At 43.2% G+C, this 18,189-nt stretch overlaps 1 protein-coding gene across 1 annotated transcript; it reads right to left on the bottom strand.

The window, feature by feature from the left end:
- Positions 1-75: 75 nt before the first annotated feature.
- On the bottom strand, positions 76-18,189 carry LOC310792848 (NACHT, LRR and PYD domains-containing protein 3-like). Its single transcript, XM_083654610.1, has 15 exons — positions 18,077-18,189; positions 13,843-13,913; positions 12,938-13,171; positions 11,623-11,733; positions 10,795-10,896; positions 10,282-10,357; positions 9,306-9,588; positions 8,779-8,853; positions 6,388-8,209; positions 5,400-5,573; positions 4,589-4,762; positions 3,730-3,906; positions 3,310-3,483; positions 2,869-2,915; positions 76-2,128 (listed from the first exon to the last, which is right to left on the bottom strand). Exons 3-15 carry the CDS (start codon positions 13,069-13,071, stop codon positions 1,575-1,577), a joined length of 3,903 nt encoding a protein of 1,300 aa, XP_083510736.1. The 5' UTR covers positions 13,072-13,171; positions 13,843-13,913; positions 18,077-18,189; the 3' UTR covers positions 76-1,574.

The raw sequence follows: 18,189 nt of genomic DNA, 5'->3' as shown, positions 1-18,189 counted from the left end.
AAGTCCAAGTCACCAACGAAGAGTCCGCGTCGAGTCCGAGTCAAGTCCCCATTACCTTAGTCCGAGTCTGCAGTTAGCCTATTGAATATGAGTGTGAATCCACATGTAAGTGAATAATGTCACGATATTAATCTTGCTATCAATATCGTATGCCAAATTATTAGGACCTATTACCAAAAAAAAAGAAAAGAAAAACCGTCTTTATCAAAATAAGTCCTCGTCTCCAACTTTTTTTTTATACTCTGGAGGAGTACAGTTCCTGTATGGAGGGCAGTTTGGCACTGATGATTTTCTCTGCAGTCCTGACTGTTCGTTGCAGTCTGTGCCTGACTGCCTGTCGTGTTTGGTGGCAGAGCCAAACCAGATGGAGATGGAGTTGCAGAGGACAGACTGGATGATGGCGGTGTAGAACTGGATCAGCAGCTCCTGAGGCAGTTTCTACTTCCTGAGCTGGCGTAGTAGGAAGTACAATCTCTACAACCATACATGTCTATTTACAATATTTACAGAAATTCCACAACTACAACATTCAAAATAGTGCAAAATGTATCTTGAATACACCATACACCAAATTGTATTATTTGCTAGCTCTCATGGGCCACATAAAATGAGGTGCAATAATAATTGATTGGATATATACAGAGCCTTTCTAGATACTCAAAGCGCTTCACATATCATGGGAGGGAGGGGGAGGGAACTCAACTCATCCACCACCAATGTGTAGCACCCACCTGGGTGATGCACCACACGGCAGCCAGTTTGCGCCAGAACGTTCACCACACATGCTATCACGGTGGAGATTTGAGGACTGAATGTACCAATTAAGTAACGGGGGATGATTCAGTAGCCATGATTGAAGCAAGGCCTGTTTGGGAAGTTAGCCAGGGCACCGGGGTTACACCCCTACTCTTGTGAAGAGTGCCGATGGGATCTTCAATGACAACAGAGAGTCAGGACCTTTAACGTCTCATCCAAAGGACGGTTCTCACTCACAGCAGTTTCTGTCTCTGCATGCCCTGGGGCATTGGGGAGATTATTCATCAGATCAGATTATTCATCAGACCATTCGGACCAGAGGGGAAGAGCACCTCCTACTGGTCCTCCAACACCACTTCCAGCACCAGTCTCCCATCCAAAGGAGTATCCTAGGCCAGTCCTGCTTAGCTTCTCAATGAAAGCCAGTAATGTAATGCAGGAGCCACTGGTGCCTTAGAGCATGACATGTGATGGAATCTTCAATCGTTTGGGGGATAAAATTTGCAAATTAAATCCAATAAACTTATTTTCTGTTAAGAATTTCATCAATATTTCTACCTCTCTCAGTTAAAATGACCAAAATCTAGGATTGTAGATCAATTAAAGACATTTTCATTCTATGATTCATTCTCATTTCATCTTCCCCCTATTTATTACATTTTCAGTTCATGAATTGGCTTGAGAATGACTGAACAGCACCATCTACAGGCGCTATGCCACTAACTGACTACTAAAGTCATTATTTTGGGAACATTTCTCATTATCATGAGTTACAGTATATGATCCTTTTTTTTTTACACTGGTGGGAATGGACTTCCTTAGACAAGAGACACTGAGGACTCAAACATTGAGTCATACACAGATGTACAATATAACCCAAATCCAGGGTAGAGTGGTTCAGTGAATTTGGAGTGGAAGGTGTGGATGAGGATCAGTGTGTCAGAGGAAACTCTGTAGAAGGACAGTGTGCCAGCAGGCCCGTCCAGATACACTGCTACTCTGTTAGAGACGGGTGATGGTATGGGTGTTTTTATGTTATTGTAAGAGGCAGTGTAACGATCATCAGCATCATCATCAGTGCAGTACATATTCCAGGACGTTTCATTCCCTCCAATCCAGGAGTCAACACCGTTTCCTCTCCTACTGATTCCTCTGTAAGTCACTCCTAAAGTAACCAGTCCTTGCCACTCGACCTCCCAGTAACAGCGACCAGTCAGACCATTTGTACACATCAGCTGTTGCCACCCCTCAAATCTGTCTTCGTGGTCAGGATATGGCTGGCGCTCTTCCACCCATGTCACCTTCCGGTTGTCTTCAGATATGAAGACGTTTCTCTGTGCTGTGTTTGGGTCCAGTGTGAGTTCACAGGCATCTGATGGAGAGAACAAGACTCAATACAGCAGCAACTTCTCATCTAATACACCTGTTGTGTTTATTATTGGTTGATTTCATTCAGGAACACTCTCGTCATAGATTTAACCATTTACTGCAACAAATGGAAATAGTTATGTTTGGCGCTGCCGCTGATGGCCCCTGGAATAGCCAAGCAGCATGCTAAGCTAATCAGGAAGTGCAATGCAGAATCCCCCATGGGGATACAAGAGTGAGCCCAAAGCAAGACATTGAATACATGTTTAACCTTTGAGCCATGTTAGGAATCTGAAGTAGAAAGGTGGAGGCTGGGGTGCTGGAGGCAGTTTTGCAGTAGCATGTGTGGCAGCATTGGAGTAGCAAAGACCAGTGTAGAATGGAGCCATATTTAAATGTTGTTGTGAAAATGGATGTGATTGGTGAATGTTGAAACCCTGATCCAATCAGCAGGCTGTCAGCTGATTACAGCTGGGGCGTAGCCTATGACTTCCATGTCCTGCATGAACTAACGTGATGCTTCATTTATTAACAGACTGACTGTTAATTTCTTCAGTTTCATGATGACACATCTTGTTGTTAGCCACCTATTTTTCAGAGTAGGATTTTAATGAATACAGGCTATGTCACGCATGATCTTTCTATTTAAAAATAGAAACTGAATGTGGGTGTGTGTGTGTGTGTGTGTGTGTGTGTGTGTTTTTGTTTTTCCACCTTCATAAATCAAACTAAATGCACACTTACACTTCCTCAGACCTGGTTCCAACCACCGCTCTGCATCATGGGCCACACTGGGGAGCGGGGGGGGGGGGGGGGGTAAATAAAGTCAGACAGCATAATCTCTATGTTAATGAACAAATAACCTTCATAACCTTCAATATGAGTGATTTTCCAGACGTTGTTACTCATATCCTCTATTCAACATTAAACAATATTCCTCAGCTTCTCAGCAGCTCCATTCACACTGAAATTATGAATGAGAGTGAAGATGTCTGTGGGGTAGAATACATGCAATGTTGTCCCTGGTTCAGCCCCACATTACTTGGGCTCAGCAGCCTCAGCCTCAAATGTATTCAGAACTTGGTGACGCCCCTGCTGCAGACCAATATGGTGGCCCCCATCGCCTCTGTTGTCACTTCACTGAACACCAGTAACACCAGTAAGCACAGGTGTTAGTTTCCTGACCTGAGAGTCTCCAGTCTCCAGTGTGGATCCTCCAGTCCAGCAGAAAGGAGCTTCACGCCTGAGGCTCCTGGATGATTGTAGCTCAGGTCCAGCTCTATCAGATGGGAGGGGTTGGAGCTCAGAGCTGAGGCCAGAGAAGCACAGCCTTCCTCTGTGAGCAGACAGCCTGACAGCCTACACGTATTCACGCACGCACGCACGCACAAACACACACACACACACACACACACACACACACACACACATATTGCAAGGTATTGTTGCATTTTCTTCAGTTATGTACAGTTTGTAGTGCAGAGTGATACGACAATATTCATAATTATCTTGGTCAAATTGTTCAGTTCAGGTATTTTCTCTGACATTAATGTCCATGTAACACAGAATTTAAATTGTCTGTTGAACAGTAACAGTGATCCTGACCTGAGAGTCTCCAGTCTACAGTGTGGACTCCCCAGTCCAGGAGATAGCCGCTTCAGACCTGAATCTTGCAAGTTGTTGTTACTCAGGTCCAGCTCTCTCAGACTACTAGACGACTGGGAGCTAAGACCTGAGGCCAGAGCTTCACAGCTTCTCTCTGACAGCTGACAGGCACTGAGCCTGATGGACAAGAAGACATGGAAATGTTATTCTGTGCTATTTAATGTCATTGTATTATTTCTACTAAACGACTGTATTGATGAGGTTAACTGACCCTTGTGTTTAATGACATCATTGTATTAGTTCTACTGTATTTTTTATTATTATTATTATTATCCGATTTCCCCCCCATTTTCTCCCCAATTGTACATGGCCAATTCCCCCTGCTGCCCCGGTCACTGCCACCCCCTCTGCCGATCCGGGGAGAGCCGTACACACACACATGCTTCCTCCGATACATGTGCCAGTTGCCAGCTGCTTCTTTTCACCTGACAGCGGGGAGCTTCACCAGCAGGACGTAGCACGTGGGAGGATTACCCTATTCCCACCAGTTCCCTTCCGCCCTCAACAGGTGCCCCGACCGACCAGATGAGGCGCTAGTGCAGTGACCAGGAGACATACCCTCATTCCGGCTTCCCCCCTGCAGACACAGCCAATGTGTCTGTATGGACGCCCGACCAAGCCAGAGGTAACACTGGAAGGCGAACCTGTGACCCTCGTGTTGGTAGACAGGGAATCTACCGCAACACTACCTGGAGTAAAACCTGTAGGGTGACCTTTGGATCACCGCAGATTCAGATTTGAGAGAACGGATCTTAGAAATGTACCAAATCAACAGCAAAAAACGGTAAAGTGATTTTACCTGAGAATCTCCAGTCTCCAGTCTGGACTCTCCAGTCCAGCAGAGATCAGCCTGAGCCCTGAATCCTGTATGTGGTTGATGCTCAGGTCCAGCTCTCTCAGATGGGAGGGGTTGGACTTCAGAGCTGAGACCAGGACTTCACAGTGAGTCTCTGACAAGCTGCAGCTACTCAATCTGAATAAAGAATAAAGCATGTGGCTATCAAATAAAATAATCCTGAAAGCATTCAACAATCCAGTGTTTCATAAGTGGACTTCAGCATATTGTCAGTGTGGACCCTACAGAGCAGCGATTCCTAACCTTTTCCGACTCATGGCCCACTTGAAAATCTTCAAATGCAGTTGTGGCCCCCATCCGAGCATAAACAGTATGAAGGCCAAATATTGCACTTATTTATATTGTAATGATAAAAGGAGCTGTCCATCAGCACCACACAGAAATCAGACAATTGTGATAAAAAGCAGAATTTGAGTTGGATGGGGCAGCCACCAAGAACGTATTCTTAACTGAACCCTAACTTGACCCTAACTTAACCAGAACCCTCCAATCGTCTCTACCGGAGCAACAGATGAGAGTGAATCACAAATTTGGTGATAGATGGAGGCCATTTTGCAGCCATTTGGACTCCTGTATCTTTAAAACTATGAATATAAAATATAAAATTGAATGAAAGTAACATGAGGGAATTTGAGATCTAAGCCTGTAAAACTATATTTGGTTTGATTCAAGATGGAACGCCTCTATACAGACATTGTTAAATTATAATATTCATAAAATATTAATATCAGGACATTATTATATGATGTCTGACCTGAGAGTCTCCAGTCTGCAGTGTGGACTCTCGAGTCCAGCAGAGACCAGTGTCACGCCTAAATCCTGGAGGTTGTTGTCACTCAGGTCCAGCTCTGTCAGATAGGAGGGGTTGGACTTCATAGCTGAGACCAGGACTTCATAATGGGTCTCTGACAAGCTACAGCCCCTCAATCTGAATAAAGAGTAAAGGAAGAGTTGGTCCTCAGGACTTCAGAGATGAGGTCTCTGTGAGAGTTCACAGCCAGAAACTGTTTTCATGTAAAATGAGTGATCAGCAAAGCAGAGCAGAGACTAGCATACCAAATCCTATACAGCATACTACTACTACTATTACTACTACAATAAAAATAATAATAATAATAACAACAACAACAATCATTTGTATTATAGAATTTGAAATGTTCCAAAGTGGCTAATGTTTAAGATAAACAGAGACTAAACAGATACAAAAAATAAAAAACAGCGTGACTCCATTAGAGTCTGGCTTCACCCCAGATTGTGTGGGGATTATTACTTTTAAAGTTTTGAACCTACAGTATTAAATCCCATCTTTCCGAGTTGTATTTCCCACTTTGTCGGCATGTTCATGTCACTCTCTCTAATTCTGATATTTCTGACATTAGCTGAAGGCAGGACAAGGCGAGAGGAATCTTTCATAGATATTACACCAATAAAGAGTTTAACTAGACTAAAGAATGAAATTCAAACTGATCTGTTAGATCAGTAACTGGAATGTGAAACTGAACCAGGGACGGTAACGGAACCAGGAACATTACTCTGTTATAGGGAAAAGTAATGTGATTACAGTGACACATTACTTTGTAACATGTTACGCCCAACACTGTACCACTGATATGTAGAACAACAGTTAATAGTACGTATCTTTGAGGAACTATACTGTAGATCTTGATTGTAATTCTGATGGTGTCAGGTATCAAGGTTGCTGTACACTGTTCTATACTGTTAGTATTCACATCAGGACTAACCGAGCCTTCTTGCAGTTCCTCACAGCTGGGATCAGTCTCTGTCGTCCCTCCTTTGATGTGTTGTAGGCCTCCAGGTCCAACATATCCAGAACCTCTTCTGACATCTGCAGAATGTAGGCCAGGGCTGAGCAGTGGATTTCAGAGAGTTCCTTCTCTGATCTGTTCTCTGACTTCAGGAACTGTTGGATTTCCTGATGTACTGACTGGTCGTTCATCTCCATCAAACAGTGGAAGATGTTGATGCTTCTGTCTGGAGAGGTAGTGTAGTGTTCATCCCCATAGTCATAATCAGTGTTCATCCTCTTGAGGTTGCTGATGACTTTCTGGATGCTTTCTGGTCTACTCTCTGTCTGATCAAGCAGGCCACGTAAGAGTTTCTGGCTCGACTCCAGGGAGAGGCCATGAAGGAAGCGGACAAAGAGGTCCAGGTGGCCATTTTTACTGTCCAGGGATTTGTAGATGGCTGTCAACAGGAAGACATCCAGGGATTGGTCACTCTCTTCATAATCACCCATGTCTCTTCCCAGGAATGTCTCCAGTACCTCCTTATTGCCACTTGTGTGACAATGGAACATGTAAACAGCAGCCATAAACTCCTGAATGCTCAGATGGACAAAGCAGAACACCTTGTCCTGGTACAGCCCACTCTCCTCTTTAAAGATCTGTGTGAACACTCCAGAGTACACTGAGGCTGCTGTGATATCAATGCCACACTCAATCAGGTCCTCTTCATAGAAGATCAGGTTGCGTTTCTCCAGCTGCTCAAAAGCCAGTTTTCCCAGAGAGAGAATCATCTTCCTGGTCTCTGTATTCCAGTGTGGATCTGTCTCACCTTTCCCATGATACTTGACATTCGTCCGTTTGGACTGAACCACCAGGAATTGGATGTACATCTCAGTCAGGGTCTTGGGCAGGTCTCCCTTCTTACTGGTTTTCAACACAGACACCAGAACTGTAGCAGTGATCCAACAGAAGACTGGGATGTGGCACATGACGTGGAGGATTCGTGAAGTCTTGATATGGGCGATTATTCTTCTGGCCTGCTTCTTATCACTGAATCTCTTCTTGAAGTACTCCTCCTTTTGTGGGTCAGTGAACCCTCTCACCTCTGTCATCACGTCAACACACTCAGGAGGGATCTGATTGGCTGCTGCAGGTCGTGTGGTCGTCCAGATTAGTGCAGAGGGAAGCAGTTTTCCCATGATGAGGTTTGTCAGCAGCTCATCCACTGAGGTTGACTCTGTAACGTCAGTCAGGATCTCGTTGTTCTGGAAGTCTAGAGGAAATCGACACTCATCCAGACCGTCAAAGATGATCAAAACCTGGAACTCGTCAAATCTGCAGATTCCTGCTTCTTTGGTCTCATTAAAGAAGCGATGAATAAGATCCACTAAGCTGTACCTTTTCCCTCTCAGCAGATTCAGCTCTCGGAAAGTGAATGGAAATATGAACTGGATATCCTGGTTGGTTTTGTCTTCAGCCCAGTCCAGAATGAATTTCTGTGTTAAGACTGTTTTCCCTATGCCAGCCACTCCTGTTGTCATCACTGTTCTGGTTGGTTCATCTGTTCCAGGTAAGGGTTTAAAGATGTCTTCACATTTAATTGGTGTTTCTGGTCTCGCTGGTTTCTTGAATGCTGCTTCAATCAGTTTGACCTCATGTTCATCATTGACCTCTCCACTCCCTCCCTCTGTGAGGTAATGCTCTGTGAAAATCTGATTCAGAAGTCTTTTGTTTCCTGCTTTAGCAATCCCCTCAAACAAGCATTGAAACTTCTTCTTCAGATTGGATTTGAGTTTACGTTGGCACACAGCAGGAGGTCCTGAATGAAGAAACAACAGATCAAATCAATGAGAGGTGAGTAAAGAGTAATACAAAGACTAGGGGCATACAGAGATGTCATTATCTGTATCTGTTCAACCAACAAAGTTATCTGTCTGTGTATTTGGATAGAAGACTGGGGGTGGGCATGGTTTATATGGCATTAAAGAGTTACTTCACCCCCCCTCCCCCCCACGGAGAAATCATGGGAATTTTGCAATTATTGTGGAGATTTGCATTAATTATTGCAATCGCAAAATCACAATTTCCTGAAGGGACTGCCTGATTTAACCATTCCCAATTCCATGGACTCTATTCAGCTCATTGCTGGTGGGTGGACAATCAGGTCCTGTCTGGGTGTAAGGTATTAGGTAGCTGTTGTTGAATTGGTTATTATTATCCAACCACGAGCTTCATGCAACCAATCAGATTCACTGAGGACCTTCATTACTGGAATTATGGATAAAGTGATGATGCAACATGTACATCACACTTGTTTTGGGGAAGGTACTGTCAGGTACTATTGTTATATTGCACACAACTGTGATTGTCTTTGAGCAAGATACTTACCCCTGAGCTCCTGAGACACCAAACTACCTGGCTGACCCTCCACCCCAAGTAGAGGCCAACTTGAGGATTCACCCACTGAGGGATCAATAAAGTATATTAGAATCCAAATAAATGACATAAATACAAATACAATAAACACTGACAAGGCAACGTGTCTCTCTTTACACATCTATTGTCTGCATGTATGCCAACAGAAGTACAGTAGATATACCAATAATACAGCCTAAGCTCTATATAAATATTAGGTATACACATACACATTGTAAAGGTAAACAGAGCCCCCCCCCCCTTCCCCCCGCTATACCAGAGTGGAGTATTAGCAGCCAGACTCTCCCCCATTGTAGGGAGAGAGACTAGCTAGCAAGCGAGACTAGCTATTAGGTAGCTGTGGTAGAATCGTTTATTATTACTCAACCAGGAGTTTCATTCAGATTCCTAAGGCCAGTGTTTTTTCATCGATTGCTGATGCATGATTGCATAAGTTGTATCATTTTTTCAACTGTCCCTTTTTTATCTTCTCATCTTACCTTTGGATTCTGAGCTGCTGTTTGACAACCTCTGCACTAGATCCTTCCTGTTGATCTCCATCAAAACCATTCTGGCCACCTCCAGGGTGTTTCCGATGTACGTCTGCACCATTCGGTCTACTGTCTCCGTCCTGTCTGCATTCTCCAGTCGACTCTTTGGGATGGTTGGGAAACTTCCCAGGCTGTCAGTTTGTTGCAGGAACCACTTGAACTTCTCGAACTCTTCCTTTCCCAACTGCTCCAAAGTTTTTAAGAGCTCCACAGGCAACACCATCATTGCTCTCTGGTAAAATCACATGAAATCTTCAACTCCAAGATCAATTATGCAATTTTCCCACATGAATGACTAAGATTCATCTCTTCGTAAGATCACCTTATCAGCCAGTTCACACAAGTAATTGTTTCTATTGTCTGACCTCATCTACCCCTTCAATACACACAGTAGCCGTATACATACACATTTCTTCAACTACATGTGGAAAGCCTGTGCTGCACAAGAGGGCAATTTGGAGATCACTGCATCACAACCAACCCAAACTTTTTTTTTTTTTTTTTATAATTATTTTTATTGACTGAGAGTAAGGGTAGCCTAACCCAAACCCAAACTTTCAGATGTAATGTGAAACTGCGACTGCGCGACAGATTTCAAGAAGTTGAATACAAGCAACTCATTGCTATACGAGCAGAACATTTTAAAGTTTTAACGGAGTATCTCGCTCAAAGTATGGGGGTGGAGTTAGGTGCCAAAGAAGTGTACGGAATAAGAATAAATAATGGGAATATTATACCAATCACACAATTGTATTTGCAATGTTTAATCTCATGAGGCTAACATGTCAACTGTGTGCGTGTGTGCGTGCGTGTGTGTGTGTGTGTGTGTGTGTGTGTGTGTGTGTGTGTGTGTGTGTGTGTGTGGCCGGAATGGTTGTGTTTTCTTTGCAGCTGAAGTAAAAGGTGTTGTTGTAGATTTACACACCTTAAATATGGAGTCGTCTGTTTGATGCTGCTGGGCAGGCGGGCCAGTGGGAACCTCTTTACTTTGCTGCTGAACACTGTGGAGAAAACATGAAGAATGACCTCTCCAGATATCAACACGCGCACAGAGACACAAACACACACACACACAAACACGCACACACACACACACACACACACACACACACACACATACGCACAAGCCACACGCACACACACGCACACACACTCAGAAGATGGATGATTCCTTGAATTGACCCGTGATGATTTATGATTCTTCACCTTGAACATTTTTCACCATGAATTCCTTTGGGAAACATACAGATTTCAAGAACTGTAGTTTTCAAACGACATCATTACATGCTGTAAAACCAGCTCTGATGATTGGATTGTGATGTTTTGAAAGAGAAACTAAATCAACACAGTATGAAGGACCAATTCTAACATCTCATGACTTCATAACTCTTCTCAGGAGAGATGGATAACAACAAACTCATCTGTTTTAAATTCTTACCTTTGCTCAGCAGAGTGCTGGCCATCTTTGAGGACAGGAGATTGGTCAGTCTTTGTGGACACACAGCTGGGTTCAGGGGAGTCTCGTCTCTCCTGCTGGATCCTGATAGAAACACGATTGACAAAAGAAAGGCACTTTTAACCTGAGGAGAAGCAGGATTTTGACCAGAAGGTCACCAGTTCAAATCCCAGAACCAGATAGAAAACCTTTGAGGGGCGTGAATGAGAAACGTTCTGCTCCTCCTCAACAGCTACGTATGCTATCTGGCAAACTTTCTCTACGTGAAAAAGGTTCAAAACAAGAGCAGTGTTCAATTATTATCCCCCATTGGTGGAACCTACAGAAGGAGGAGGGACTATGCATTGGTTTTCCGTTCATCCGTCACACTGCCTGACTAATAGCCCCACTTATACTGTACATGACGGGCAGTTGTCCGTGAAATTATTAGTTTAATTAATTCCCTCTTTGTATTACATTATCAGTTTTAACATCTTATCATTTATTTCCCATTGGCTGTATATCTGACATTACCCATATGCCTTGTCTGGTATTCATTCATTTCTTTCTGCAGCATTTCTGCTGCTCAACGCTCAACAGCCAATCATATTTTCATATTTGGATTGGCCTCCCTCCATTTGTTAGGCACACTGTAATGTTAACTTTGTGTCGCTAGGGGGCAGCATTGACAACGAATGGAACTGACCCAAGCCAGCACTGGTCATGTTTACTATTGGCTTGTTGTTAATATCTTACTCTCTTCAGATGGGATTTGTTGTTTACAATGCTTTGTTAATTCTAACATGATACAGTAACATTATGGTCACTTACGTTGTTTCAGAAGAATGTTGTACTTTACATTCGGGAGGTTTCTCAATAGACTGGTCACTCTGCTTGGACACACAGCTGGGCTCAGGGGAGTCTGCTCCCTCCTGCTGGATCCTGATGGAAATATTATGAACACAATGAATATATCTGTGTTCTTATGAAGAAGACCATTTTCGTTATTAGTGATATTAAAGGAACATGCCAACATTTTGGGAGATTCACCTACTTGCCATATTTCTGATAGTAAAACAAGAAGATAGAATAGGAAAGTAGCAGCACGCCCTCCTGCTAGTAAACTTATCACAATGACTGGTAGTCCGCGGGAACGGCTAGCCCAGAGGTTCTCAAATGTTTTTCAGCCAAGGACCCCTTGCATGATAGAAAATATACCGGGGACCCCCTCATTCTGATTTGTGATTTTGGGCTAAGCTTAATTGTTTCCACGGTAACGTGCTTGACTTTTAAATTGATAGGTTTGTTAGATTAGAACGTAATCCATGAACCATTTTAGATTTAAAGCATAACATATTTTCGTTGAACTATGAAGCTTTTGCAACAACAACAAAAGTTATTTTTATTTTCCTGAAAACTTTTCGCGAACCCCCTGGCAAAGTGCCACAGACCCCTGGGGGTCCCCGGACCCCCATTTGAGAACCACTGGGCTAGCCTACCCCTGTTAAGTCACCAAATACACATTCCAACGTGCCAAAACGCTCATATTTTGACTTGTGTACTACTCATACTACTCACCCCATTATAATGCAAAATTCTGAGAATGTATTTTGGTATATATTAATATTATAATATTTTTTTTTATATTTGGTGACTTAACGGGGGTATAGGCTAGCCATTCCCGTGGACTACCAGTCATTGTGCTAAGCTAACTAGCAGGAGGGCACGTTGCGAATGTTGGGCATCTATATTCTCCTCTTACTATTAATTATTATTATTATTATTATTATATTGGGAATATGGCAAATAGGCGAATCTCCCAAAAATGCTGGCGTGTTCCTCTAACTAACGGACTAAAATAACAATAACTTATATATGTTCTGAAGGACGTTTATCTTTAAATTTTTGAGGGGGGGATCACTCTTGATGGACACAGAGCTGGGTTCAGAGAAGTCTGCTCTGGACTGCTGGACTGGGCTTCAACACGACCGAGACAGAGCTTTTACACTGAATAATGATGCTGTAATGATGTCACTGCTGAGGTGTAATGATGTCACTGCTGAGCTGAAATGATGTCACTGCTGAGCTATAATGATAAGCTCTGAAATGGAGGGCAGTCATCGACAGTTAGAGAGCCTCATCTTACCTCTTAGCTGTGGTCTGGCTGTCACTTGGTGTGGCACCGTGCAGCAGTGGGAGCGTTGTCGCCTCACACCAAAAAGGTCCTGGGTTTGATTCCCGTCTGGGCCGCTGTTGGCCCTGGGGGCATATTCCCCCCATTCCTTTGGTGCCTGGGTGGGTTATCTCCTAAAAAAGCGCCTTTCCCTGTTGCATGTTCTTCCCGTGTTCACCTGGGGTTTCCTCCAGATAAGACCCCCTACTAAAAACAACATGCAAAAATACATTTTTTAACCAGCAATGGAAGAGCTTTATTCCCCTTCCCCCAAATTACGTTTTTTCCATTTTAATTTTATTTAAGGGTTATGACATTTTTTTTCTTTCTTTCTTTTTGAGGACTTGGCTCTCCCAGACAGCATCTTCAACATTCTCAAAGTGTAAACCAAGTTGTGAGTAAGGGCCATACACAAGACCGACCCCCCCTCTCAAAACACCCGAACCCGAAACAGAATCATTTCTCTAGGCCTATTTTACAATTATGAAATCATTAGGTTACTACAATAATTAGGTCTAATTTTGATTTAAGTCAAGTCAAGTCAAGTTTATTTGTATAGCACATTTCATACACAGAGGCAATTCAAAGTGCTTCACATAAAATGGTTGACAGGAAAATAAAAGAAAAGAAGAGAATAAAATGGACATTTAAAAGCATCACAACAAAACTTAAAGAAAAATAGTATAAAAAGTACATTAAGCAACTTCATAAAATGGTTGTCAGGAAAATAAAATAAAAGAGAATAAAATGGACATTTAGATCATTAGGTCTACTTTATCAATTTCGGCTAAATGATTACAAAATAAAATTCTGCAATATTCCATGTTTTAGAATTGATTCCATTTCTATTACCAAATTTCATGAAACAGTAACGTTACCTTGGAAGATGTTTGCCTGCTGAATTCAGTGTTCACATCCAGATCCCGTCTCAGAGACTTTCTGCCTTCATCTGGGAAGAGAGGGGGGAGAGACAGGGAGGGAGAGAGAGAGAGTGTTCACTTCCTCATACCTGCCTTGAAGCAGGAACTCAGTGAAAGTAGTCTGGTTTAATAAGTACTGTAAATATGAGACACTAGATTACCCCCACCATAGAACACAGAGGATAAGCCATTCATCGATACCCCAGACAATCTCCCTCTTTTTCACAGCCCAATGCTGACAGGTATGGTTAGGTTCCTTGTACAATTTACAGCATTAGTTTGTATGCACAGCCTGTGAGGTCCTGTTGTACTTATTACAAAAAAGTAACACTATATGATTATGATTCACTGGAATTAAAGAGAAATGTTGACTACTTACATGTCAAGTGAATTGCATAGAAACAACTCACCAAAATTGACTCTTGCACAGCTGATTTCACAAAGCATTTCCACGAAGGGGGGACAACCCCCATTCATCCCCCCCTCCCTCCCTGCAATACCTTGGCTTTTGCTGAAATGACACCACTGCATGATGAACAGTGAATAGTTGACGTTTTGAAGTGTTTTTTAATAGCCTATTATGTGATCATTATAGCTCTGAGAAGTTAGCTAAGTTCAGGCTTTAGCAGGCTTTAGCATACTCCAAAATAAGATGTCTCGTGTAAGCAGTGAGCCCAACAGTGCACACTCCCCCAGTTTGAAGTCGATCGGACGAATGGCTCTCGAGATAAAGTGCTTTTTGTGTTGCCAGTAGGTGACACTATGCCAAATTGCACAAAATTTGGCACTGCACTCAGTGGGGTTACCAGCAGTGCACTCCCCGAGTTTGAAATCGATCGGACGAACGGTCCGTGAGATAAACCACTTTTTGTGTTGCCAGTAGGTGGCGCAATGCCAAATTGCACAAAAGTCGGGACTGAACTCTGTCACGTCCCCCTATGCGCACTCCCCAAGTTTGAAGTCGATCGGACAAACGGTTGTCGAGATAAACTGCACATTCCTTTCTCAGCATAATCTGCTGTTCCTCATACTAGCTCAAGATAGTTACCCACAAACCAAGACAACAAGCTCAATGATCTCACGCTACTTTCTGTGCAAGCTGACTCAGGCTCAGGGAAATGTCCTCCACAGTGCACACACAGTGCACACACAGTGCACACAGTGCACATACAGTCCACACACAGTGCACACACAGTGCACACACCGTGCACATACAGTGCACACACAGTGCACACAGTGCATTTCAGTGCACACACAGTGCATTTCAGTGCACACACAGTGTGCACACACAGTGCACACACAGTGCACCCACAGTGCACACAGTGCATTTCAGTGCACACACAGTGTGCACACACAGTGCACACACAGTGCACACACAGTGCACACACAGTGCATTTCAGTGCACACACAGTGCACATACAGTGCACACACAGTGCACACACAGTGCACATACAATGCACACACAGTGCACACACAGTGCATTTCAGTGCACACACAGTGCATTTCAGTGCACACACAGTGCATTTCAGTGCACACACAGTGCACACACAGTGCACACACAGTGCACATACATGCACATACAGTACAGTGCACACAGTGCACATACAGTGCACACACAGTGCACATACATGCACATACAGTGCACACACAGTGCACACACAGTGCACACACAGTGCACATACATGCACACACAGTGCACACACAGTGCATTTCAGTGAGCTTCGGTCAGCTTGCACAGACAGGAGCATGACCCCATTGACCTTGGGTAACTAGATTGTGCCGAGAAAGTAATCTACCAATCAACATCATCATTGGTAAGTTAGCAAATAGGACGAGGGTTCCAAAAATCACATACAGTATATCCCTTTAAAACTCGTTCTCTAACTATTGTCTTACAGTAATGAGTTCATATTGGATTATTGCTGTCCAGGTAAAGGTAGTCAACATGTCAGAAACCTGGATGTTGTTATGGTGGTGATCTTAATTTTCAGAATCACATCACTTCAGCACTAAGAGGGATTTTTTTTACCTTACTTCTCCTTTTCAGTTCCAACAGATCAGACTACTGCACAGGACAAGCTCACACCTGACAGGCCCCAGGCTGAAAGATATGAGGGCTTCTCAGACCGCTCTGACAGGTTGGATAAGTCTAACTCCAGTTTGTTTCGACACTCTGTACAAAACAACAACACTAGGCAAGGCCGGATTAATAGTAACATGGGCCCTGGGGCTATGAATTTTTTAAAGGCCCCCCCATGTTGTCGTCGACACCCCCATCTCCAAAACACTGTCCGGCTCACTGCTTACACACAGACACACGACACATCTTATTTTAGAGTGTATAATGCTAAAGCCTGCTAAAGCCTGAACTTACCTACCGGTAACTTCTCTGAGGTCAGAGTGATAATGATCACATAATAGGCTATTAAAAAACAATTCAACACGTCAACTATTCACTGTTCATCATACAATGGCGTAATTTCAGCAAAAGCCAAGCAAGGCCGGATTAACCTCGGGGTGAAGGGGCCCTCCAAATTTTTTTTTTTTTTTTTTTTTTTTTTTGTCGGGCTCATGTTGGGCTCTACAGAACTATGACACAAATCTAAGACCAATCAGGACAAAATAAAATGTGTTTCCAAGAAGATTAAGTCTGATGATTTAGTCTCATTGGATGCCTGTGGGCAAGTGGTGACCAGGGGCGCGGGAAGTGGGGGTGCTTGTGGTGCTGCGGCACCCTCTGCTGTTTTGTATTGAAAATGTAATGTCAATTATTTTTTCATCATTGTAAAGCCACAGCACAGTGAAGAGGATATTAATGTGAAGATTAGCCTCTTCCTTTTGCTCTCAGAGTGCATCAGATTCATGCATTTTACTTTAAAATGTACAAAATTTCTTTGTCCAGGGGGGGCACAGCCCCCCCTAGAAACCCCCCAGTCACACTAATATCTTTATCCTGCTGGTGCTACCTCTTTGCAAAGCCTAGAATCGCCTATGAGTGAGTGAGAAACTGAATCTCAGAAACGGAATAATAACATAACAGTATAATACTAATGTTAATTTAAAATGAGATATTCCTCTAAATATGGCAAAAAAACATCCAAACATCCGGACGATGGGTAGGGGGGCCCCTGGGAGCTTCAGTGCCCCGGGGCCCCTGGGGGTGTTAATCTGGCTCTGAAGCCAAGGTATGGCAAGGGACGCACTGGAGGATGAATGGTTTCCCCGCCCCCCCCTTCATGGAAGTTTTTTGTGAAATCAGCTGTGCAAGAGTCAATTTTGGTTAGTCGTTTCTATGCAATTCACTCAACATGTAAGTAGTCAACATTTTTCATTAATTCCAGTGAATCATAATCATAGTGTTACTTTTTTGTGATAAGTAACAGGACCTCACAGGCTGTGCTTAAAAACAAATGCTGTAAATTGTACAAGGAACCTCTAAACATACCAGTCAATATTAAGCTGTGAAAAAGAGTGAGTTTTTCTGGGGTACCAGTGAATGGCTTATCCTCAATGTACCCCCCCCCCCCCACCCCCACACCCTTATAACCCTATACCACAAATTAATAGAATAAATACAAGGATGCACAGTAAATTACTTTTCTAGTCTTAAATTCATAACTCACAGTGATTTCAGTTTTCTAAATTAGATTCAAAATGGTATTTTCTCTTTTGCACAGGTCTAGTCAGTTTTGTCATCACACCATGGGGTGTCAACAGAAAAACATGTATCTGAGCTTTCACACTATAGTTCTGACATGCCCTGCATATTTCACCAATGCAGTGCATTGAGATTTCAACCTAACTAGAGTGTATCTGGCTTCCACTAAACAAAACAATGTTCTTTATGACCACAAAGACAACAAATGTTGGATATTATGGCAGGATGAACTCCATGTGCAAACAGCAGGTGATTTGAAAGACTTATAGCACCTTACACCACGTCTTACAAAAGTCAACTATACAGTCACATCATACAATGTCAGCTAGCCCACTAAAAACATGCAGAAGATGGTCGTTTGACCAGCGGCGCTCCACTGCAGCTGCTCACCGCTCCTGGCCTGACCATGGAGGAGGACGAGCCAGGATGGGTCAAATGCAGAAGACAAATTTCACGACGCGTCTGCCTTGATGTGTGTCTGTGACTAATAAAGATGAGGTCTGTCCGTCCAATCTTATCAAACAGTAAAGTTACCTTAGAAGATGTCTGCCTGGTGGATTCACAGAGGTCACAGAGATGTTCTGCCTTCATCTGGAGAGAGAGAGAGAGAGAGAGAGAGAGAGAGAGAGAGAGAGAGAGGACATTGC

This window comes from Poromitra crassiceps (assembly GCF_964638095.1).
Source record: "Poromitra crassiceps genome assembly, chromosome: 18".
Taxonomy (NCBI): Eukaryota; Metazoa; Chordata; class Actinopteri; order Beryciformes; family Melamphaidae; genus Poromitra; species Poromitra crassiceps.
The sequence above is the reverse complement of the archived record's forward strand: the minus strand, read 5'-3'. Positions and strand labels throughout refer to the sequence as shown.

Coding starts and splice junctions, on each gene's coding strand:
- LOC310792848 (XM_083654610.1), bottom strand. CDS start 13,071: ATGGGGGGAATATGCCCCCAGGGCCAACAGCGGCCCAGACGGGAATCA. Junction 11,734..12,937: donor AGCCAGACCACAGCTAAGAG/GTAAGATGAGGC, acceptor TATTTCCATCAG/GATCCAGCAGGAGGGAGCAG. Junction 3,907..4,588: donor TGGAGACTGGAGATTCTCAG/GTAAAATCACTT, acceptor CTTGTCCATCAG/GCTCAGTGCCTGTCAGCTGT.